This window comes from Lepidochelys olivacea, assembly GCF_965140295.1.
Source record: "Lepidochelys olivacea isolate rLepOli2 genome assembly, chromosome: 2".
Classification (NCBI taxonomy): domain Eukaryota; kingdom Metazoa; phylum Chordata; order Testudines; family Cheloniidae; genus Lepidochelys; species Lepidochelys olivacea.
This window is the reverse complement of record NC_140412.1, coordinates 249344746-249368946: the sequence shown is the minus strand read 5'-3', so window position 1 is coordinate 249368946 and position 24201 is coordinate 249344746. Positions and strand designations below refer to the sequence as shown.

At 44.5% G+C, this 24201-nt stretch overlaps 1 protein-coding gene across 1 annotated transcript in view; it reads right to left on the bottom strand.

Annotated features, from left to right (window-relative positions):
- Positions 1 to 17300: 17300 nt before the first annotated feature.
- Positions 17301 to 24201, bottom strand: part of VIPR2 (vasoactive intestinal peptide receptor 2) — an 88221-nt gene continuing 81320 nt past the window's right edge. The window contains exons 11-13 of the mRNA XM_084621321.1: positions 23692 to 23821; positions 23563 to 23604; positions 17301 to 21976 (exon numbers count right to left, since the gene is read on the bottom strand). Of these exons, the coding sequence (XP_084477447.1) occupies positions 21803 to 21976; positions 23563 to 23604; positions 23692 to 23821 (346 nt within the window). The 3' untranslated portion in view covers positions 17301 to 21802. The remainder of the gene's footprint in view (positions 21977 to 23562; positions 23605 to 23691; positions 23822 to 24201) is intronic.

Here is a 24201-nt window from a genome sequence, read left to right as displayed (position 1 = left end):
AGAGACTAACAAATTTATTTGAGCATAAGCTTTCGTGAGCTACAACTCACAGAAGAATTAGACTAACCACCTCGTTAGGCTAGGTTATATTTTCTCTTAAATTTCTTGTAGAGCAGCTAGGACCATAGCTGAATCTGATTATACCTGAAGATACACTGGAACCATGTAAAAGTGAGTCTACAATACACACAGGAGCATGCATGTAAAATAACTTAAGGCTGTAGCTGTGAGGGGAGGTTCAGGACCTGTTTTCCTGGCCTGCTCCCTATGCAAGTTCTTTTAGTTTGGGGCATGGCCCTGCTAGTCCAGTTGCCCTGCAGTTGGGGCTTCTCTGTAGGATCCCCTTGGCCAGGGAAGACTTACTTGCCTCCAGTGGCTGCACTGGTAGGCAGGTTGCTAGTCTGTGCCTTCAGGCAGGCATACAGAGAGCTCCTGCCTCTTTGCTAGTCAGCCCCTGACTGAGCCAGGCTCCCTTCTTTTCTCCCCGCTTCAGGCCTGGCATTGGCTGCAGGTATAACGGGGCCGGGTTAGCTGAACCCACAGGTGTTCTTTAACCCCTGCTGTGCCTGGCTGTAGTCTCTCTGCTCCTTCACACATTCCCACACCCCCCATGACTCCGTTTGGGGTCTGCCCCCCTCCAACTGCTTTCCTGTGAAAGGAAGTCTGCATTCAGATGGATTCTCCCGGTCCGATGCTGGATGCGGAAGGAGAAGAGCTGGAGGGAAAGGTGCCATCTCATGATTTAGGGATTTGTGTCCTTCATGGTGTGGAGCCAGCAGAGGGGGGCGTGGTCGGTAACTAGGGTGAAGTGCGTGCCCAGAAGATAAAAACAGAGTAAATCCATGGCCCATTTTACCACCAGGGCTTCTTTCTCAATGACAGAATAGGTCTTCTCTCGAAGAAACAGCTTCCTGCTAATGTACAGGATGGGGTGTTCATCGCCCCCTATTACCTGCAATAGAACAGCTCCGAAGCCCGTGGCTGAGGCGTCTGTTTGTAACAAACTCTGTGGCGAAGTCAGGGCTGTACAAGGCGTTTGAAACACCTCCTGACAGGCTCTGGTCCACTGGATCCTTTTAGGACTCTGGTTCTTGAGGAGATTAGAAAGGAGGGGCCACAATGGAGGGGAACCCTGGGATAAAGAAGTGGTAATATCTGGCTAGTCCTAGGAATCGGCATACCTGCTTCTTTGAGGACGGTGTGGGGCACAGCTGGAGAGTCTGGACTTGGATAATCAAGGGTCGGATTGTGCCCTTTCCCAATGTGTACCTGAGGTCCGTGGTCTCATTCTTCCCAAGGTGACTTTGGCTGGGTTCTCTGTCAGGCTGGCCTCCTTGAGGGACTGTAGGTCTGCAGTCACATGTTTCAAATGGTGTTGCCAGTCGGGACTATAAAGCCATCTAGGTACGCGGCTGCATATCTGCTATGGGGATGGAGAATTTGGTCCATCAGTTGCTGAAATGTGGTCGGGACCCCATGCAAACCAAAGGGCATGGTCTGGAACTGGAAAAGCTCGAAGGGGGTAGAGAAAGCATTTTTCCCCCTGGACTTGGGTGTGAAGGGGATCTGCCAATAGCCCTTTGTTAAGTCTAAAGTGGTGATGTATTTCACCTTTCCCAGCAGGACAAGCAGTTCATCCACCCATGGCATTGGGTAGGCATCGAACTTCGATACTGCACTGACCTTGTGGAAGTCAATGCAAAAGCGGGTGCTTCCATCAGGCTTAGGGACCAGTACCACGGAGCTTTTCCTGTTGCTAAACGACTCCTCAGGCCCATACACTTGCTCTCCTCTTTGATATCAGAGGTGTCCTGTTAGGCATAACTTCTTTCCCACCATAGGGTGGAACCCTAGCCGCACCGAAGTCAATGGCAAAGTGCTCATTGACTCCAGTCAGGCCAGAATGTCACTGTGTATAAACCCCACACTGGGCAACAAGGAGCTAAGGGATTATTTTGGGCTCAGCCAGCCCTGACCCGCCACACCTGCAGCAAATGCACCATCTGCTAGAGAAATTAAAAGGCAGGGAATTAGCGCATTGGGGTTGCAGAGCTGGAGATGAGCACCCCCCGCAGCCTACAGGTCCAGCAGTGCAGCGGAGAGCTGAGCCTAAGGCTCTGACTCAGCTGCCCAAGGGGGTCTTCCCTGAGGAAAAGGAGGATCCACCCCGGAGACAACCAGAGAGGGAAGAATCCTGTGGACCTTGGACATTAGTAACCCCTTCTTACTTATTGTGATTTGGATTTCCACACCAGGGGAAAGCCTTGGACTAAGCTGACTTGGGGACTAGAGGAAGAGGCCTGGGGAGGACAGCCTTAAGCAGCCTTGGCTGCCAGATCACTGCTAGCCCAAAGGTCCCTGGGTCAAAGCCTGGTGGAGTGGGAGGGCCTGAGCTCCCCTCCCCACAACCTCCTTGGCAGTCAGGAGTTGTAGCCATGACCACCAGGCCATGCTTCTCAACCAGACCCCAAGTGAGGACAATTACAGTTGCCCATGGAATCTGATTGCTGTACATCACGCTGTAGTATGCAATGTTGATTTCCCTCTTCATCCTGAACACAGTTCTTGGTTCCCCTAATTGACAGTGTAGTTTCTCAATACAATCAGTCCTGACTGTGCAGGCAGTACATGGAACCAAGCAAGATAGACACCAAACCACTCTGTGTTTTTAGACTGCATTCATTACTGCACTGGCTGAGGGCCTGAGAACTGCTCCAGTGTCTGGTCAGGTAAAAAGGGGCAAGAACATATGGGCTAGACTGTGATTTGAGCTACACAGCTGTGTAGGTGAAAACGAACCCCTTATGCCCCACTGCAGGCTCCCCTGCCCTTCATCTGTGCAGATGGAAGCAAGCAGGGCTACCTTCTGCTTGGACCCTCCCTGGAGCAAGTAGGTAGGGAATGCACAGACCCTTGCTTCACCTTGGAGACTAACCAATTTATTTGAGCATAAGCTTTCGTGAGCTACAGCTCACTTCATCCGAAAGCTTATGCTCAAATAAATTGATTAGTCTCTAAGGTGCCACAAGTACTCCTTTTCTTTTTGCAAATACAGACTAACACGGCTGCTACTCTGAAACCTTGCTTCACCTTCATTACTTACCAGCAAGAGTATCTGTGCCACTGTGGGAGAGGGAGCAAAGAGGAAGCCAGGGAGGAATTGTGACTCAGGGTTGTCTGCTGTCACCCTGCATTCTGGTCCTGAGGTGGTGCAGTTTACACATGCTCCTGTGTTCAGGGCTGTGCCTATAGGCAGAGGGCGAGATTTCAAAAATACCTAAGGGAGTTAGTTGTCCAGTTCACAGTGAAAGTCAGTAACTTAGGCTCTGATCCTCAAAGATATTTAGGCATTTAACTCCCATTGATTTCAATGGAAGTTAGGAGCCAAAATACCTTTAAGAATCTGGGCCTTAACCGTATAGGCACTTTGCAAATCTCACCCACTTGGCTGTAAATTAATACTTCTCCATCCGTGTAAAGTGGGAGAAGCCTCTTTGTTCCGATTGCTAGTGTAGCCAGACAGCCAGCCCCCCCCCCCCTCAGACCAGCATTGCTGGAAACACAGGAGGAAGCAGGAACAGGGCACTTAACATATATTCCAGCACAGCCTTTGAAGCTGTGAAAGCACAGGTGTGCTGCTACAATGTGCCTCTGGGAACAGATACAACGATTAAGCTCACAGCAGGCAGAGGCCCTGTGACAGACATGGCTGTTAGCCCCTACTAAATAGCGTGATGCACACACACCAACATCCTAGTTGGGAAAATATTTACCCTGATAAAAGAAATGTCCAGTAGTCGACACTTATTGTTTCTCTCCTTTGCAAGTGTAAACTACTCTTGCGAAAGCTGGCGTCACCCCGACAGACCAGCCTCAATTTGGCATAAGAAAGGAGAAAGAGAATAAAGGAGTACAGAGGTATAAGTAGGGGACCTACAGCACCATGATTTTTGAGTGCTTTCACTATCTATCTGCTGGTCAGATAAGTGACAGCCTCCCAAGGCTTCTGCAGCTAAGAGGGTCCCTACGCCTTGTCCCTTATTCGTCTTTCCACGGAATTGAGTGACCGATCCTGGCTTGGCACCGCTGGAATCGAGAGATGCAAGGAGGGTAAGAAGCACCCACACCTGATCTCCTATCTTTAGTGTACACATATTTTGACATAGAGCTCTATACTTTGTTTTTCTTTTCTTTGGGATTGTGGCTTCAGTTTTGTAACTTGTTTGTGTGTATAACATCTCTACATTTAAATAAGTAGGCACTAGCAATTTTGTAACCACATGATTAGAATCTAGCTTAATAAATTTTGGTAACCATTTATGCATAAGCCTGACTTGTTTTCTCTGGTTTATTGTAAAGCAGCCAACACAATTAAAGAACCTCAGCCGTTTTGGCTCTAAAGCCTGGCCATTAGGTGAGAGTACTAAGAGCCTAGCGTTGAGTTGTGCCGCCTCCACGGGGCAAACTCTTGGGGCACCTGTCAGTCAATCCTGGCTGCCCGCTGCGAAGGAGCTCTGAGCTCTAGCAGTTAAAGTCACGGGTGTGGAGAGGCTCTTAGTGCTGCCATTGGGGCACCTGTCAGTCAGTATTGACTGCCCGCTGCGAAGGAGCTCTGAGCTCTAGCAGTTAAAGTCACGGGTGGTTAGGACCTTGGGGCATCGCCGCGAAGGGACAGTGCGTCCTAGCGGTTAAAGTCACGGATGGTATAAACGGGCATAGCTGGCACCTCACCAAACATCCTTGGCCGTCGGCTAACAGCTAGAAATGGCAATTCTGAGAGAAGACATGCTCGAGTTCCCTAACTTGGATCCTGCATGACAACAGATTTCTAAATCATTATGTGGCCTCCTCCCTTGGCTTCTTGTTCAATATGTTTGACTTTTATCTACTTTCACTCATTTTTTATACCTTATTTTTTCAGACTCTTATTATTTTGTTGCTAAAATTTCTTTCTTGATTTCCTGGCTGCTACTTGGGTAGGGTTACCGTATTTGAACATTCAAAAAAGAGGACACTCCACGTTGGGGTGCTGTTGGCCGCGCCCACAGTCCACCCCCGCTCCTCCCACAGTCTGCCCCCACTCTGCCCCAGGTCCCGCTCCCTCCCCGCTTGGCCCAGCCACCGCACCCCTTCTTATTCCCTGGCCCGCCACTGGCTTGCTGCGTCCCTCCTCAGTCCCCCACCCACCACTTGCCTCCTCCCACCTGCCACTCACTCCCCTGCCAGAAACTCCCATGCCCGCCCCAAGAACCCCTGCCTGCCGCTGGCTCGCCGCTTGCCTTCTCACCCCCACCCACCGCTGGATCCCTCGCCACTCGCCTCTTAACCCCCCGCTGCCTGCCGCTGGTCTTCTCACCGCCGCTGCTGCCTGCCTCTGGCACGCTGCCTGCCTCCTTACCCTCCCGCCCACTGCTGGCTCCCTCGCTGCTCACCTCTTCACCCTCCCCGCCCTCCACTTGCCTCCTCACCCGCCTGCCAGCCACTGGCTCCCTCCCTGCTCGCCTCTTCACCACCACTCCCTGCTCGCCTACTCACCCCTCCTGCTGCAGGTCCCTCGGGTCCTAGGATCAGGGGCAGCTGAGGGGTCTCCATGTGCTGCGCCTGCCACAAGCGCAAGCTCTGTGGCTCCTATTGGCCGGGAAAGGTGCCAGTGGGAGCTGCCAGAGCTGCAGAGTGGGGCTTGCAGGTGCCGGCAGCACGCAGAGAGCCCTCCGCCACCCCGCCTCCGACCTGACCTTAAGAACAAGAGGGACCTGCCGGGGAATGAGGTGGGGAGTCCCAGCAGTGCTTACCTGGTGCGGCTCCTGGTCCGGCAGGTTACCTGGTGCGGCTTACCTGGTCCGGCAGGTCCCCCTGCCTCCTACGGTCGGGATGGGAGGGCGGAGGGCTCTCTGCACGCTGCCGGCACCTGCAAGCCCCGCTCCATGGCTCCGGCAGCTCCCATCTAGGGTTACCAAACGTCCCTATTTCCGCGGACATTTTTAGATATTTAAAAATTCCTCCCGGACGGCGATATAACAACTAAAAAGCCGGACATGTCCGGGAAAATATGGACGTATGGTAACCCTAACTTGGGGATGGTGGAACTTGCTCAGCCTAACTTCAAACCTTCTTGAACAGGGTGGTTTCTAAAGTTCAACTTGAACAAAAACATCCAACAGGGGGAAAAAGCATGGTGAGAAATGGAGAAGATACTAAGCCAAGTGAAATACAGAAAGGCAGAGCAAAGGGGTCTTTTATAATAATAAGAAGTTGTATCTATGCACATACACAGACATCATGTATAGGACACCCACTTCTGGAAGTACAGTGTTAGTGGGCTTTTTTCTATTTCTATTCCGTACCATTCCTTATCTAGGCAAAGTTTAAAACCAACCAACAAACAACTGAATTACCCTTTAAAACAACAACATGGATTTAAATTACAGGGAAAAGAGTTTTTACTCCCCAACTAGTTTTGCAAACACAAAATTTACCAGAGTTTCCTACAACACTAGTTGCTTATTTTTCAGCACCTTTCCTTTTGCAGTGTAGTTTATTTCTTTGTCTCAGCTGTCCAGAATGGGAGGAGTTCCTTTCACCTGTCCAGTTACCTTTCATGAGAGGAGCAGAAGATAGCTGGTTCTTCTGACTGTCTCTCAGTTCCCACCTCCAGTCCCCTTCAACTTTACAAATTAATAGGCATCTGACAGCCCAACTGACAGCCCCTCAGAGATGATCTGATAAGTGGCAGCTTTCTTCACCATTCAAGATTGTGTCTGCTGTCCAACTGTTGGGCTTAAAGACACAAAACCGATATAAGTGTCTCTGGTTATTAGACACCATATAAGTGTCACTGGCTATTTTAAACCCTTGGAATTCATAATAAAATTCCATATTTCCCCAAACCACTTTTTGATTTCAAGGAAAAGGATGATGGCTCTGTTTTTATTTTAGTGATACTCATAGTTGCAGCTATACGAGTCCTTCAGCATTTTTAGTATTGTAACTACAGCTCGTTGGAAATGTTGTGATGGAACAAGTTTTCTGCTGGAAAATGCTGATTCAAGAAAATCAGCATATTCCACAGGAGTGTATTGATTCCATTGAAAATTTCCATGGAAACCTGCCTGGTTTTCTGCCAGCTCAACAATTTGCATCCCTGGCTCCTTCTAGACAACGCAGGTGATGGCTCCCTGGTGAGCCAGGCATCTATTCCCTAGCTGGTGGGCTCCCTATGCTGCCCACCTCATGGGCAGGTAGAGGGGCTGTCCAGCTCCCCAGATCAGAGTTCACACTAAAAATAGAAGAGTAGCTATGGCAGCACAAACAGCAGGAAGGACTTACTGCCCAAGTACTTTCCTAGGGTCTCAAAGAGGACCATACTGGGGTGAGGGGTTCTATCCCATCCTATTCCACCTCTCTTACCTCTGTGGCTACACTTTTAGTTTTAGCATGCTATCTCAATCAGTTAGCACAGGTATGTCTATTCCAGATGGAAATTCATAGAATATCAGGGTTGGAAGGGACCTCAGGAGGTCATCTAGTCCAACCCCCTGCTTGAAGCAGGACCAATCCCCAATTTTTGCCCCAGATCCCTAAATGGCCCCCTCAAGGATTGAACTCACAACCCTGGGTTTAGCAGGCCAATGCTCAAACCACTGAGCTATCCCTCCCCCTTTACACCATCCAGCTCCAGTGTAGACATACCATCATGATCAGGCAAACACTGAAGTGTGCATTTTAAAATCAGTTAAGCACAGAATACAACGGCGGACATCAAATTGTCAATATGCACCCACAGTTATCACTGAGTGGTGTTTGAGATTCTGCAGTATTTTTCCAGGCTTAAAATAGATGATAGCGTAGAACTGCACATCCTACCATGTGCTCACTGTGGAAAAATAAATTGAGGTTTCATAGACAGCCATCTTATTTACACACTAGCGCCATGATCCTGCAAACAGAAATACATGCACTTACCTTTATTCATGTGACAAGTATCAGGGGGTAGCCTGATGTTAGCGTGTTAGTCTGTATCCACAAAAACAACAGGGAGTCCGGTGGCACCTTAAAGACTAACAGATTTATTTGAGCATAAGCTTCCGTGGGTAAAAACCCCACTTCTTCAGATGCATGGAGTGGAAATTACAGATGCAAACATAAATATACTGACACATGAAGAGAAGGGAGGTATCAGTATATTTATGTCTGCATCTGAAGAAGTGGAGTTTTTACCCATGAAAGCTTATGCTCAAATAAATCTGTTAGTCTTTAAGGTGCCACTGGACACCTTGTTGTTTTTATTCATGTGAGAAATCCCAGTGATTTCAGTGGGTCTACCCATATGTCTGAAGTTAAGCATACATCTAACTGCAGGACTGGAGCCCCAGATGTAATATCACAGTTCGGTGATTACAGGCATGCACTTGCAAGAGGCTTAAGCCCTTCTGAAAATCATTACTGTTTTTTCAGTAGCCTTCTAAAACTCTGCAATAACAACATTGTTCACTGTAATGTGCTGGTGAGTCATTATTGAAGCACATTAAATTTTTCTTTTAAATAAACAATGCTACTAACAAATATAATCCCAGTGATTGCTCTTGCAACCTCCGATTGGGCCCAGTACTATTGGTCCTATATAGGCAAAGCTCCCACTGGGAGCTGGGGTGGGTCGGGGAGCTGCCAGTGAGTGCAGAGCACCCACCAATTTTTCCCCGTGGGTGCTCCCGTCCCGGAGCACCCACAGAGTCAGCGCCTATGAGCACCAGTCCTGCAGATCTGGGACACAGTGATGGCCTTCAACTGGCATGAATGTGAATGCCATGTTGCTCTTGGAGAAATGTTCTTTCAGGTGGCACTGAAAACAGTAGTAAAGCAAAGATGGCCATATTCCCTTCCAAATGGGTTTGCTTAATGTTATCAAACTCATTAAGTTTTTATAATAGGACACACAGTTTCTGGAGCAATTTTTTTTCTTTTATGAGTTCCCTTCTGCTTCTCTTTCCCTCAAAGTCTCCAGCATCTAACTGAGCATTAGTCTAGACTCAAAATTTACTCTGACAGATTTGATACAACCCAAATCTCCCAAGACTAAAAACGTTTTCAAATGTGATTGTTTTTCTGTGCTCACAAGTATTTTTGCTTCTCCTTTTTTCTCTCCCTAAATGACCTCTCTTTTCCTTCCCCATCAATGCCTACTCAGAGCATAGATTGCAATGCAGTGTCCCAATTTTGTTCAGCTGTGAGTTTTTTTTCGTCTCAGTAACTCCATTTGCTCCACCACTTAGCTCTTTTAAAATTTCCTGCTGATTTCATAGTATAAATTTTAAGTGTCCCTTTCATGCTTGCTCTTCATCAAGTACCTGACAAATGTATTCATGCCTGCAATTCCCATCCAAAAAATTTGAAGGTTGTAAATTTGGGTCAATCATTTAGAAACTGTGTTAGTTTAAAAAAAATAAATACCATGTGTTTCTGAAAACTAGGAAATTCAGAATTAAAAATAAACTTAATTTAAAAAATTCAATATGCACTGAAAAAGCACAGTTAACAATCTTAACTCTGCCCTCATTTCCCTCATCAACTCTCCATCCTAAAAACTCAAGAAAACAGTATGCCTGCACATCATACAGCTTTATCATTGACAATATGAGCCGTGTATACTTAGGTATTTAAATAAGTATCAGGTGTGCTCTCTTTTTGTTTGGAGCTTCAGTGAGACAGACAAAATGTGAGACTGGCACCCAAAATGTTTTGCCATTCCTGTAATTACCATGAGTACGTCTATTATAGTGGAGCAGTAGCTCTGCTTTAGTTAAGGTTGAGAATTGCTTGCTGTTTAAAAGATAAGTTTTCTAAGTGCTCTACATTCAAAATGTTGATTCAGATTGTGTTGAAATTGGCTGTGCCTCATAAAAGCATGGCGTAAGATTAGTGGTCTAAATGTAGTGTCATTTGAGCAAGAGGTTCTTGAGATACAGCCCATGCCCCCCCGTCAAATCCAGCAGTTTACAAAATCCTGTGGTTCTTCCAATGTTTTTTTTCCACATACCTGTGTTCAAAATATGACTCTGATCCTCTCTAAACAGAGAGCAGCTGTTTGGGATTTACTTCAGCTAGTGCTTGAGACACACTATCCCTTTGCAGGGGCGGGGGTTATATTGACAAAGTTATTAAGGGTAAAGAAAAGGAGGACTTGTGGGACCTTAGAGACTAACAAATTTATTTGAGCTGTAGCTCATGAAAGCTTATGCTCAAATAAATTTGTTAATCTCTAAGGTGCCACAAGTTCTCTTTTTCTTTTTGCGAATACAGACTAACATGGCTGCTACTCTGAAAAGGGTAAAGTTTGTAACTCCAGAGTGGGAGGTGCCAAAATGATGCACTCAAAAGCGTGAAATGCGCATATGCAGCAAGCTCTGTTGAAGCAAGTTTTGCAGGCAGTCTATTGTCACAATAGGGAGTGGTTCAAAGTGACATGCTAAGGTCATTGAACTTAACCTACATTAACGCTGCATTATAAGCTTGGGCCCTACCCTTGGTGGTTTTCAGAGATTGCTCCTTGCTCTCTGCCTGCATTCTGCAAGGGCTCCTTTTGGAAGTTTTGCCCTGAGACCAAAATTTCTGGTTGAAGAGCAATATTTTAAAGCATTCTAAAAATCCACATACAGACTCCAGTTTTACTTGAGAAGTATTGAAAAGGAAATTAGTACTGATTAAATAGAGGGAAGAGGAAAGTAAGCCATTAAGGTAATCATGTTTCCTGAACAATGGAATTGTGATAAAAGAAAAGCAAGTTGCTAGGTCACTGGTCATGTGGTTCCTGATACACAGCCTCCTTAATATGAGCCACTCACAACATTTTCAACTTCTTATAGCTTTTTTTGGTGCAGAGCTAGAGAATATGGGGGATTGGAGCAGTAAGAGGGGCAGTGTGTGTGTGTGTGTGTGTGTGTGTGTGTGAGGGGGTGTTGGAGCCATCCTGGCAGTGTGGGATTTGGAAGGAGAGGGTGCATGGGGGGGGGGGGGCAAGGAGAGCATAGGAGGAGAGGGGTTTGGTGCTGTGGTGAGGGGGAATTAGGGAGAGTGGGATATATAGGAATGGGTAGTAGGCAAATGGATTAAGGGAAGGGGAGAAGGCTTGGTGGGGCTTGGGCCTGGGGAGGGGTGGGATTAGTGGGAGTGCTGGGGAGACATCAGGTGGATGGTAAGGGGCACAGGGTAGCTTAAAGGCATGGGGGCCTATTAGTCCTGCATTCTCCACCTAAAACAAAACCAGATTACTGTCATATAAAATTAAAAAGATTGTAGAGGATATTTTAAACTAAAGGCTGGGGGAAAGCAAACAGTTGCAGAGAAACACATGGTTGGACAGAGCCATCACTTAGGGGAGGATCTATTAATGAGGATACGCTATGGCCTAGTAAAAAGGAGAGGATAAAAGTTCATGAAATACAGGTGGGAGCTGAAGAGAAACAGTCAAATGAAAAAGAGTGCCATTCAATTACATCACAAGGGACAGACAATAAGCCAGTAAATGTCATAATGTGACTATATAAATGCATGGAATACTGTGTGTGCAGATCTGCTCACCACAGCTCAAAAAATATATATATATTAGAAATGGAAATGGTACAGAGAAGGGAAACAAAAATGATGAGGGATATGGAACAGCTTCCATCTGAGGAGAGATTGAGAAGACTGGGACTGTTCAGCTTGGAAAAGAGCTGACTAGGAATGGATACGAGAGAGGTCTATAAAATCAGGGATGGTGTGGAGAAAGTGAACAGGGATATGTCATTTACCCCTTCACGTATCACGAGAACCAGGGGACGCCCGATGAAATTAATAGGCAGAAAGTTTAAAACAAATAAAAGGAAGTACGTCTTTACACAATCAACCTGTGGAACTTGTTGCCTGGGGATGTTGTGAAATCTGAAACTATAATGGAGTTAAAAAAAAAATTAGATAAGTTCATGGAGGATCGGTCCATCAATGGCTATTAGCTAAGATGATCAGGGATCCAGTATGGACGTTCTTATGTTCTCACCTCCCATTTGAAGACCCCATGGCTTCCTGGTTTATACAGGGAATGGCAGCCACTTAGGGAATCATGGAGCAGTGTGTGTGTGTGTGTGTGGGGGGGGAATTACATGGGGGGGTTATGTTTGGTGGGGGTTGGAGGAGTGCAGGGAAGAGGAATGGAAAGGAGGCGGGTCTGAGCTGTGCAGTGGGAGATGTTAGGGAGGTTTCGTCTCTGTCCTCCCAAAAGCCCCACATCCATGCCCCACCATGTCAGTCCCTGCAGTTAAAAACAGCCCCACAGACACCTGGGTAATCCAGGCACTGTTCCTGCTGCCTTGCTCCAGGTTCTCACCCTGCTGACACCTGCCTCTCTGTGTGCAGGAAGGAAACCAGGCTGTGCTGGGTGGGAAGAGAGATGGGAGACAAGGAGATGATGCAGGGGCGGCAAAGGGACTACCATGCAGCCAGTGCTTTCTATGTCCAGAGGAATCCTGGCCAAGGGTGCCAGTGGCCGTAGAGTGGGAGAGCTGTGCTGTACTATACAAGGATGCTGAGAAATTATTTTTTAAAATACACAAAGGAAATTAAATGCCCTCAGATGTTATGAACACAGAGTTAAGCGTGCCCAGTGATGCCTCATGCTCTTCCAGAATGTGGAGAGTGGCTAAACGTAAACCTCTGAAAGCTAAGAAATAGGAAGTTCAGGTGTACATCATCCCTGTGATGGAACCTGAACGCTGCCCTGTTTGCCTCAATATGTCAACCACACATACCAGCACTGTAGACTCAGAGATGCTACAGGGAACCTTGGAAACAGAACACATGAGCACTGCAGGACAAAGTCTAACACTCTGCAAAGGGTTAGGTTGGATGTAGCAAACAGGAACCACCAATCCCTGGCCTACATGCAAAGACTGTGCACGCCAACTCCACACAAACCAAAAATGGCCCCATCTCGTCACATGTACCCTGAGGAGTCCTTCTGAGATCTTGCCTTACTTCTCACTAAGCCCCGGAGACCTATGCCATGTATGCCACCAGCCTGCAGACAATCCCCAGGACAAGAGGACACCCTTATGCACCTCTACTGGCAACCAACAAAATTCAGCACTGAAATGAGGCATATTTGATCATTCAAGATACACATGTACCTCTCTTCATATCACAGTTCACTCTCCACCATTCCAACGGATACTTCCACCATTCAGTACAGCTGCCAAAATGAATGCAGCTGGAGTGCATGCAGATCCATCCTGGAATTCAACTCTGTGGAACACAATGCACACAATGGCACATTCTGAGTCCTTCCTCATAGCTATTTATTGCAGATTCATAGATTTTATGCCTCAAAGGGGCCATTAGATAATCTAATCTGACCTCCTGAATATCACAGCCCACAGAATTTCCTCCAGTTACTCCTGTATTGCGCCTAACAACTTGTGATTGACTAAAGCATTTTCCAGTAAGGCATCCGGTCTTGATTTGAAAACATCAAGAGATGGAGAATCCACCATCTCCCTTTGCACTGCACTTACTGAATCATTGCCAATGGTTACAGCCAGCTCCAAGGGGGCAGAGTTAAGGTTGCACTGTGGAAGGGCAGGGGGGGTGAAATGTGCCATAACATTGTGTTTCCTGGTTCTCAGAGGTTTAAGTGTAGCTGCTGTCCACATTCTGGAAGGGCATGAGATATCACTGGGCAAAACCTTTAACAAAGTTTGGGGGCAATTACTTTATTTTTGTCAGTATTCTGAAGCAGTGCAAGGCATTTCAGTGGAGACGGTGGCTAATGTAAAATATTGAAAATAAATACAATACACATCCTCATAAGGATTGTCATGAAAGACTTATTTAGTTATCTAGCTCATGTGACTGTGATCCCCCGCTTATGCCTCGTTACAGGTGTTGAACCCTAAACACCTGCCTCTTCATTCTTGATATTTACACCCTTTGAATATTTTCTCCCAGTAAATCTACTTCTTTTAGTCTGGGGTGGGCAAACTTTTTGGTCTGAGGGCCACATCTGGGTATGGAAATTGTATGGTGGTCCATGAATGCTTACAAAATTGGGGGTTGGGGTCTGAGAGGGGGTGAGGGCTCCAGCTGGGGGTGCAGGCTCTGCGGTGGGGCCAGAAATAAGGAGTTCAGGGTGTGGGAGGGGCCTTTGGGCTGGGGCAGGGGGTTGGGGTGGGGGGAGTGAGGGCTCCGGGGTGGGGCTGGGGATGAGGAGTTGGGGGTGCAGGAGGGTGATTCAGGCTGGGATGGAGGGGTTTGGAAGGTGGGAGGGGGATCAGGGTTGGGGTGCAAGAAGGGGTCAGGGTGCAGGCTCCGGGCAGTGCCAACCTCCAGCGGCTAGCTCTGCACACCACCCTGTCTGCAGGTGCCGCCCCTACAGCTCGCATTGGTTGTGGTTCCTGGCTAATGGGAGCTACGGGGGTGGTGCTTGGGGTATGGGCAGTGTGTGGAACCCCGTGGCTGCCCCTATGTGTAGGAGCCGGAGGGGGAACATGCCACTGCTTCTGGGACCCGCGCGGAACAGGGCAAGCCCCCAACCCTGCTCCCTGGGCGGAGCTCGAGGGTTGGATTAAAACGTCTGGAAGGCCGGATACAGCCCCTCCCAGAGCCGTAGTTTGCCCACCCCTGTCTTAGTCACTATTGAGCCCAGCTGTACTCACATAGGCATACTGGACCAAATTCAGGAGGAAGATGTAGGCCACACACCACAAAGTGCATGTAAATCTAGTTAAATTTAAAAGAGACTACGGTGGTGTAACTCACATGCTAAATAGCCAGAGGAGGCGGGGGGGGGGGGGAGTAGTAGAAATAGCAACTATCATAAGGGTATAAAAAGAGAGATACAGCTTATACTCTAAGGGGTCATATTATCATCATATAACATATCACTTTACACCTCACTTCTGAAATGGACCTAATACGATCGAATATCATTACATGAGTAACGAGTCATGAATGGAGAAATAGACAAGGTGCAGGGGATGAAGAGACGAGTGCCTTCAGCAAGTGAAATGTTGAGAATCTGGAGTAGGGGACAAGCACCCAAGTGTTGCTGGGAGGTGAAATGGGAGCTGTATCCGTGACTGAAAGAAGAGAAGGGCCAAGAGTAATAAGTGCTGGGAGTGTGGCTCCCTCGCAGTGGGAGTGCCATAGGGAATGAAGACACAGGCATGGGACACAGGCACCTTAATGCTGGCCACAAAACTGGTCAGTCCCTGCCCCAAGATAATTCTTGTATGTCACCTAACAATGGGCAACATTGATTTAACTATAATTCAGCCCGGGGCCACACAAACCACAAAATTTAAGGCTAGACGGGTCCACCATCTAGACTGACATCCTGGATATCACAGGCCACAAACACCTGCACCTTAAACCCAACCACCAAAATTAGACCACAGCCCACAGGAAATTAGACTAGAGCAGAGAAAAGGAAGGACTGAGGTGCACCAGTGCCTGAGGCTCCCGCAATTACAAGAAAATGATTACATGAAATATACCCAGATAATCCTGGCAAGTGACCACACCCACATGATGTAGGGGAAGGTGAAAAACTCCAAGGTCACTGCCAGTCTGAACTGGGGGAAAATTGCTTCCTGACTCCCACATATGGCGATTAGTTAGACCCTGAGCATGTGAGTAAGAACCACCAGCCAAGCACCTGAGAGAGAGAGAATGCTCGGTGCCACCTCAGAGTCCTGGCCCACGTCTCCAGCCATGGCATCCCTAATGCTTCAAAAGGAGAGAAAAAGACCTCTCAAACTCCAGAATATATTAGGGGTGGAGGGAATCTCTTTCTGCTCCCTGCAGGTGGCCAGCTGAAGCCCTGAAGCATGAGTTTTTAGGAACCAAAGCCATAAACCAGAAGTGAGCCCTAGGGCTGTTGAGCAATGCCCCCCTCATATCTCAAGCAACCTCATCATACAATCACACTCAGAAATGTGTCCAATGTGGATGCATGGTGGGCCCTCTGTGGAAGATAGAGTGTGCAACAGAGGGGCCTGCCTCCCAGCTTCCACTGGACATCCACATATGGAAGGTTCTGTCTGTGAACAGATCTAGTGGGGATGATACAGGCCATTGACTTCCAAAGGAACAGTTGCAGAAGGTTAGGGCACCAGCTTAGGACTTGGGAAACCTGAGGTTCAATTTCACGTTCCCCCACAAACTTTCTGAGAGACGCTGGATGAGTCATTGTGTCTCCTGTGTCCCTCACATCCCACTTTGTAAAATGAGGATATTATTTCCATATCTTGCAGCGGTGCTCTACAATCCAGACTGTGAGGTACACAGCTTCTATGGTAATGGGGACCACAGAAATAAGAATGAATGAACGATAGCTAGTGCTCACAGTGAAATAACACGGGCAGAATCAGGCCCTGTATTAGCACATAAAAGCATTACATTATGAATGGAAAGAATACCTGCAACTTAAACTCAAGGGTGGATGAAATTTAAAAAAAAGCTATGCTCCTTTGTTTTGGTAAACTGGCTGTTAGACACAATGACCTTGTCAAGTTAGTCAAGACACAAGTAGAGCTATCTGGCTCTCTTATCCTCAGGAGATATGCAAAATCTTTGATTAGACTGTAGAGAGCCCACTCCTTTAAATTAGGTCATAGCTTTCATCTGTGGTAGCTCTGCTATATCACAGACACTGGGAATATCTGGGCAAATGTATTAAGCAAGAGAGGCAAAGACTGAGAAACAGAGATCAAAATGCAAGCCCTGACATAGAGAAAATACTGAATCTTTTGGATCAATTGTGTATATATGTGTGCACGCATGTGTCTGCAGGCAACCGAGAGAATATTTTTATACCAACACAAATTCACTAGAGTTGAATAAAGATTACCTACTTCTCAAAAGGAAAATCTCAGGTAGGTGAGTTACTTTTTTACATGCAAGGATTAAAGTTGTTTACTAAAAACCAGAGCATTAACTTCAGACACATCTCTTGGACTATCTCTGGCCTGACATATCAATGAGAATATGGATCACGTCACCAGTTGGGAGGTTTAAGCACTGCAGGTGTTGAACCAAACCATCCACAAATACTATTTTCTGACACTATTTTCAGTCTATTATGGCTAAAGTTTGCTACAGAACTGAGTAAACTGTTGTTAGAATAAAGCGTGTGAATATCTGCTTTTTCACAGCCATTGCATGGAGCAAACCACAGAGAAATCTGTTAGCATTATGACATTATAAATCAGCAGGATAACAGAGACTACAGATGCTGTATTACAAGTATGAAAAGCAAATCTATTTACACACATTTATCTATACATCATCATAATCTGTACATTTTGTAAAAAATACCATTCATTTACATCAGGTTTAAAGTTTACTGTACTTGACACATAAAAACCACTACCAATACAGAGGACCAAAGAGAACGTGTTAAACAGTTTCTTATGCGAATGCACTAGGGAAAAGTTGCAGGATGTAAATAATCTTATTATAGTACATATGGAATTAAAGCAGTTTTATACATAGCAGCCTGGTATAAAGTAGTTTACAAAGTAGATGTACTTGGATTTTGTTTAATTACACTTTATTACAAGATGTATCAATGGCAAAATACATTTTTATACTGGATTATTAAAGCAGACTCTGGAATTCTCTGTGTTTAATGTTATGGTGATGTAGTCCTCATAACATACTTGTCAGAAAAAGTGTTTATCTTGATGTTTTATTTAAATCACAAAAATAGCACAGTGTACTAAATCATGCAGTTTGGTAATGGCAGTGCAGTATTCACTGCTCAGAGATTATCAAGGTGTATAGAGGCACAGTTGGTAATTTAAAAGTAGTCTTTTGTTGGTAAATGACACAGCTTGCTGTATCACTGCAGACACAGGGTTGTAGTCTAAGACTATGGAATGACAACCTATAAATACAGAGTAATTCTTTCTGCAGATTACTTGTCAGTTCTACCTGATATTGCCAGAAGAGTTTAATGTTTGATTGTCATTAGGGATGTGTGAAAAATTTTGCACGTAAAGTGGAGAAGGAGAATTTTGGCTTTTGTCATTTACACATTGTCACTTTCCTTGGATGTAATTTGGATGAGGTGGGGAGATGAGCTTGGGAGATGGCAGTTTACATATCTCTTCCCTCTCTCGCCCCCAAAAGTTGTGAAGGGCCAGATTGTGGTACTCTCACATTGAGAAGAGCCTTTCTCTGGTCTGCTAAGGCCACTTTGTACCTCACGTTTGTGCCAAATGCCTTCCCATCCCCAGCGTCAGAGGAGGGAGAGGGCATGCCTGCAGTGCTCTGGGGTGGGGAGAAGGGGTGCAATAGAGTTGAGCAGGCATACTCCCTATCTGCTACTGGAGTAAGGTCTTTGTGGAGCCTTACAGCAGTGGCATACGTTCGAGCTGTTCCAGAGCAGCTCCAACTTGTGCTAACATAGGGTAGCTCCAGATCAGGGAGCCACAAACAGTTATCTGTGCCCCACTCCCCAATCTCCACTCTGTCCAGATGAAGACGACAATGCACTGATGTCAGAGGGGCTATTTGTGGTGCGCAGTGTAATTCAGAATGAGTAAGAGAAACACAATCTGGCCATCTCCCCATGCCTTAGACACAGGATCAGCCACAACCTGTCCCAGTGTACAAGATGTAATGAAACTGAAAACCATGCAAAATCATCAGGTTTCAGGTTCTGCTAATGACTCCAAGATCTCTTTCTTGAGTGGTAACAGCTAATTGAAACCCCATCATTTTATATGTATAGTTGGGATTATGTTTTCCAATATGCATTACCTTGAATTTATCAACATTGAATTTCATCTGCCATTTTGTTGCCCAGTCACCCAGTTTTGAGAGATCCTTTTGTAGCTCTTCGCAGTCTGCCTGGGACTTAATGATCTTGTGTAGTTTTGTATCATCAGCAAATTTTGCCACCTCACTGTTTACCCCTTTTTCCAGATCATTTATGAATATGTTGAATAGGACTGGTCCCACTACAGACCCTTGGGAGACACCACTATTTACCTCTCTCCATTCTGAAAACTGACCATTTGTTCCTACCCTTTGTTTCCTATCTTTTAACCAGTTACCAATCCATGAGAGGACCTTCCCTCTTATCCCATGACTGCTTACTTTGCTTAAGAGCCCCTGGTGAAGGACCTTGTCAAAGGCTTTCTGAAAATCTAAATACACTATATCCACTGGATCCCCCTTGCCCACATGCTTGTTGACCCCCTCAATGAATTCTAGTAGATTGGTGAGGCATGATTTCTCTTTACAAAAACCATGTTGACTATTCCCCAACAAATTATGTTCATCTATGTGTCTGAAAATTCTGTTCTTTATTATAGTTTCAACCACTTTGCTTGGTACTGAAGTCAGGCTTACCGGCCTGTAATTGCCAGGGTCACCTCTGGAGCCCTTTTTAAAAACTGGCATCACATTAGCTACCCTCCAGTCATTTGGTACAGAAGCTGATTTAAATGATAGGTTACAGACTACAGTTAGTAGTCCTACAATTTCACATTTGAGTTCCTTAAGAACTCTTGGGTGAATACCATCTGGTCCTGGTGACTTATTACTGTTTAGTTTATCAGTTTGTTCCAAATATCTGAATATTTTGACCAATGTTAACACAAGTATCACTGAACAGTCAAATCTTTTTAACTTTTTAAGTTAACTTGAAAAGTGACTGTCTCTACAAAATATTCTGAGTGGCTTAAGGTATAAAAAGCTGGTATGAAAGTCCCTTGATTGTCAGATTATTTTTGTAGAACAGGAAAGGCCTCAGTTGTGCAACGGTGACCATTTACCTTTTGAACCAAGGCTATTGTTTGTGAATATGGCAATAAATAGATTGTTTTGTGTAACAATCTTATTTCTATTACTTATTGTTACTTAAAATGAACTACAATACAGGGTGTTTATTGGTAATACTAATTAGAAGATATGAATTAAGTGATTATTATTTAAATCATGGCAACTGTCATGTAATGTACAATTTGCTGTTTGAAATATTGTGGTAACACTTCAGTTTATGAGGCAAAAGTACTCATGCAAATGCACAGTATTCACACTTGTTATTTAGAGAGGACATGGTCAGTTGTGACATGAGAGGTAAACATAACAGTGCTTATGTCTTGTAAGACTCCAGTGTGTATTTATAAGCACTTGTCAGCGCTGTGTCTTTTATTTCACTGGGCTACATAAGGGGCTTGAGGTTACCAAAAAAATCCTTTCAATTTATGCCTTTTATGGTCATTTGAATGGGATTGTGTCTTTTTTTTTCTGGCCTTGCTGGTCAGGATTGCATTTTCAATCACCTCACAGATATAAAACGGCATTTTGTTGAAAGTATTTACATAGTTCATTAAACTCCAGTAATATTTATAATTTGATATACTTAATTTTAGCTGCCAAATGTGAAGTTCTAAAGATATATTTTAATAAAATCATTATGTATAAAAACATGTTTTCAGTGGGTGAGTGGGATGTCCATTCCTGTTTAGTTTTCACTAGGTTGTTCTATTAGGAAAATACCCCTTTAGAAAGTTAGATAGTAAGAGATTGAGGCGCCTAGTTTGTATTCTATGTATTCCTAACTCTTTTCTAACATCAGTGTGGGTTCCTTTCTGTCTGTTTATTTTATATGATGGATATCTATCATAAATGTAACCAAAATATTTTTTTCTTTTGAACCAAAGCAAAGAGGATACCATTTCTGAGAACTCATAGAACTTGATGGCTAGGGTATTAAGGTTCAGTCCCACCTTTCTGAAACAGATACATGTACTGTCAGGTAGGTAGAAAAAAATCAGATCAGAGGAGAAGTCATTAAAAACATTAACATTTGCCAAATGTTACCACAGAGTTACCACAGATATCTTTGATTTTTAGTATGGGGTAAAACTCTAGTAAACTCAGATACCACTATTGGCAAATGCTGACTGTTTAATGACCACTACTGTGCAATGGACTTTTCTGTAAGGACTGCAGGGCTAGCCTCACATTCTGCATTAAGATATGTAGAAATGGGCACTCGTGCAGGAAAGCAGGATCAAGCCCTTAGGATCAAATATTGCAGTGAGGTAGCTCTGAATTGAATTAGGATTTATGTAAGGAGCTAAGAAGGACTAACATTTTCTTCTGTGCAAAATACGGACTCATAATGCCCTTCATCTGTATGCTAAATTCCCACTGTCATCAACTGGATTTCCATATGGGGATCAGGAACATACATATGGCCCTAAATATCTCTATTTCAATTTTCTTTGCTATAGTAGGGTCTAGCATCTGTGTGAAAGAAACAGTCTATTAAATATAGATGGTATATATGATATTCTCTCTCACCTCCCACCCTACCCCCGTAAACATGGACCAAAGCAACATACACTGGGCATGGTTCAGCATACATTACATATTAGAGAGAGAGATAAATAGAAATGGAGCATTACAATAAATTATATTTAGATAGTTACTGCTGGTACAAATGACAGGAGAACATCAGAATGTAATGTGAATACGACTAAATAAAAACACAAAGGCTCAGATCTCGAAAGGTATTTAAGCGCCTAACTCCTACTGCTTTCAGATCAATGGGGGTTAGGCAGCTAAATACCTTTGGGGATTTAGGCCAAAATGTCTGCAAAGCCGCCAGCCCATCTGTTACCTGATTTACTGCACCAGGCCATTCTCCAGACGTCAATATGTAGAAAAGCAAAGCATAAATGGTGCATTTTAGAAAATATTACATTGAGTTCCATACAGTGATATGTCCCATAATCTTTAGTTTGAGCTACATGGTTTATATCACTGTGGTCTCTGTCTGCATAGAAGACTGTGCCCCTGAATTCTGATGGAGCTGGGAGACACTTTCTGAGCCATTTCGAGAAATAGAACAGCTATTGGGTCTGTAGCCGCGGCCCACTGTCTGCCTCAAACACAAACTCCGCCATTTCCTTTTCAGCTCACCTTGTACCTATATTTAAAAAATGCATGTGAGTTAAAAACGCACTTTACATGGGAAACATTTGTGCTTTCATTAGTGTCACATGCAAACTACTAAAATAATCTCTATTTTACTTGAAAAGAAAATTGAGTTAAAGAGTCCGAGAAGAGTTATTAATAATACTTTGAACTCATATAATGTCTTCCATCCAAAGACCTGAAAATGTGCCATAACCCTTTGGCCTCCTGAGAAGTAGGAAGAAAAATAAAAGTAAACACAACTCTTCTAAATTCAGATAGGCAGCACAATCCTGAGATAAAAGCACAGGCATGAGAACCTGGGCTCTAAGTTTAGCTTTGCTATGGACTTATTGTGTGATCCCAAGAAAGTCACATAACATCTCTTTACCTCCACAACTTTAACCACAACTACCTCCCTAGGATGTAAAGCTTAGCTCCAAAATCCTCAGGTTGCAGGGGCTAACTATTATTATTAATAACAACAACTCAGAACTCTATTATTACTGAGAGCAGTTGACTAATATGTTTCCTATGTCCAGAATTTAAAAGTGTATTGACTTGGCTGAAAAATGAGAAGAGAACAATCAAAAAGGGTTTGTAAAAATGGTGGGTAGTTATTTATGATAAGTTTTTACCGATGAGTAAGCCGAGGCATAAATAATTCAGTGACTAGCCCAAGATAATGCAGCACATCAATGTCAGAGCCAGGAAAACTCAGGTGATCTGGCTCCTAATCCTTCACTCTAGCAAATGCACACACTCTTTCTGTGATATACTCTATTATTTAAAGTGTGGTTCTACTCTGAAAAGTGACTGTGCAAAAATGGCATCTTCTTATTCAGGGGATATGTCCTCGAATCTATTGGTCATCATATGAAATCAGATGACAACAACACCATGAAGGAGGGCCTAGATGTGCCAAGTTTTACAGTAAAGACTAAATTGTAGTAAGCGCTTAGCATCCAGAAGCTCCCATTTAGGGACCTAAGCAAGTTCTCAGATTTTTGAAAGAGCTCAGGCTCCTATTTAGGCACCTGAATGAAGTGGTCAGATTTTCAGAAGCACTCTGCACTCCATAGCTCCCATTGAGAATAATGTAAATCATCACCATCACCGGTGCACTTCAAGAACAATGGGAGCTGTTGGGTGCTGAGGATTTTTGAAAACCTGGCTCCAATTGTGCGAGCAGAAGTGTGTCCCAGAGAATTTCCAAAATTAACCTTTGAAAGTTTTGGGATGAAACCCCAAAAAAAACAACAACCTCCCATTGACTGCCCTAGGGCCAGGACTTCACCTTTGGGATTTTCTTAGATTAATAAACAGTAAGGATAGAATTTAATAACACCTCCTGGTTTTAGGGTGATAGAGGTCCCAGACAGAGTTTAACCTCTCTTCTCCCCACAATTACGCCTTCGTATGGCGTTTTTTATATCTAATATAATCCCCTCTCATATAGAAATCACCATATTCTGTACAATAATAACTCACTGATACGATTTATGATTTATATACTAGAATACTAAGGCTGCTATTACACTTATTGCTACTACATTGAAAACATTATTCAATATCACTGGGGAGAAAAGGGAAACTTACTTCACTGTTCAAAAAGCAGTACAGGACTGCAACAACCAGCCCCTGTAAACAGACAACGTGTATCAGTTAGTACACAGCTCTGAACTCAATCAGTAAAAGAATTAACATTTGTAAAGGTTTAGAATTTACCTGAAAAGATCCCAAAGATAACTCAAAAATTATCTGATAGTGACTGGAAATGCGTATAGGAAATACAGCAAACACCATGTAGTGAACTCCAAATAACGGAATAAGCAGCAATGTTGATTTTGCAAGTCTCCTAAATAATCAGAGCAGAAGAATTGGAGCTTAATGGAGTATCCCAGTAAAGTCTTGTTTCAGTAACGTACATATTTAGTGCACTTTTATTTTTTTAGATCAATCCTGTAAGCCCTCAGACAGTATGATCTGTAAATTAATATTCCTCATAAGGGCCATTCATACCTACTGAAAACTATATTTTCTCTTACATCTTTGCTATAGTAAGCCCACACTGGCCTTATAGTCACTGGGTGAGATTCTGTGTTATGGTTCAAAGAGCTATAGTGGCTTTAAGCTACCTTTGCACCCTCCTGATTTTGGGGCTGTTGCAGGGGCTAGAGAAGCCCCCGGCATAACTCAGACAGCCACTGGGGGGCTGTCTAAATTCAGGAGCCTCCT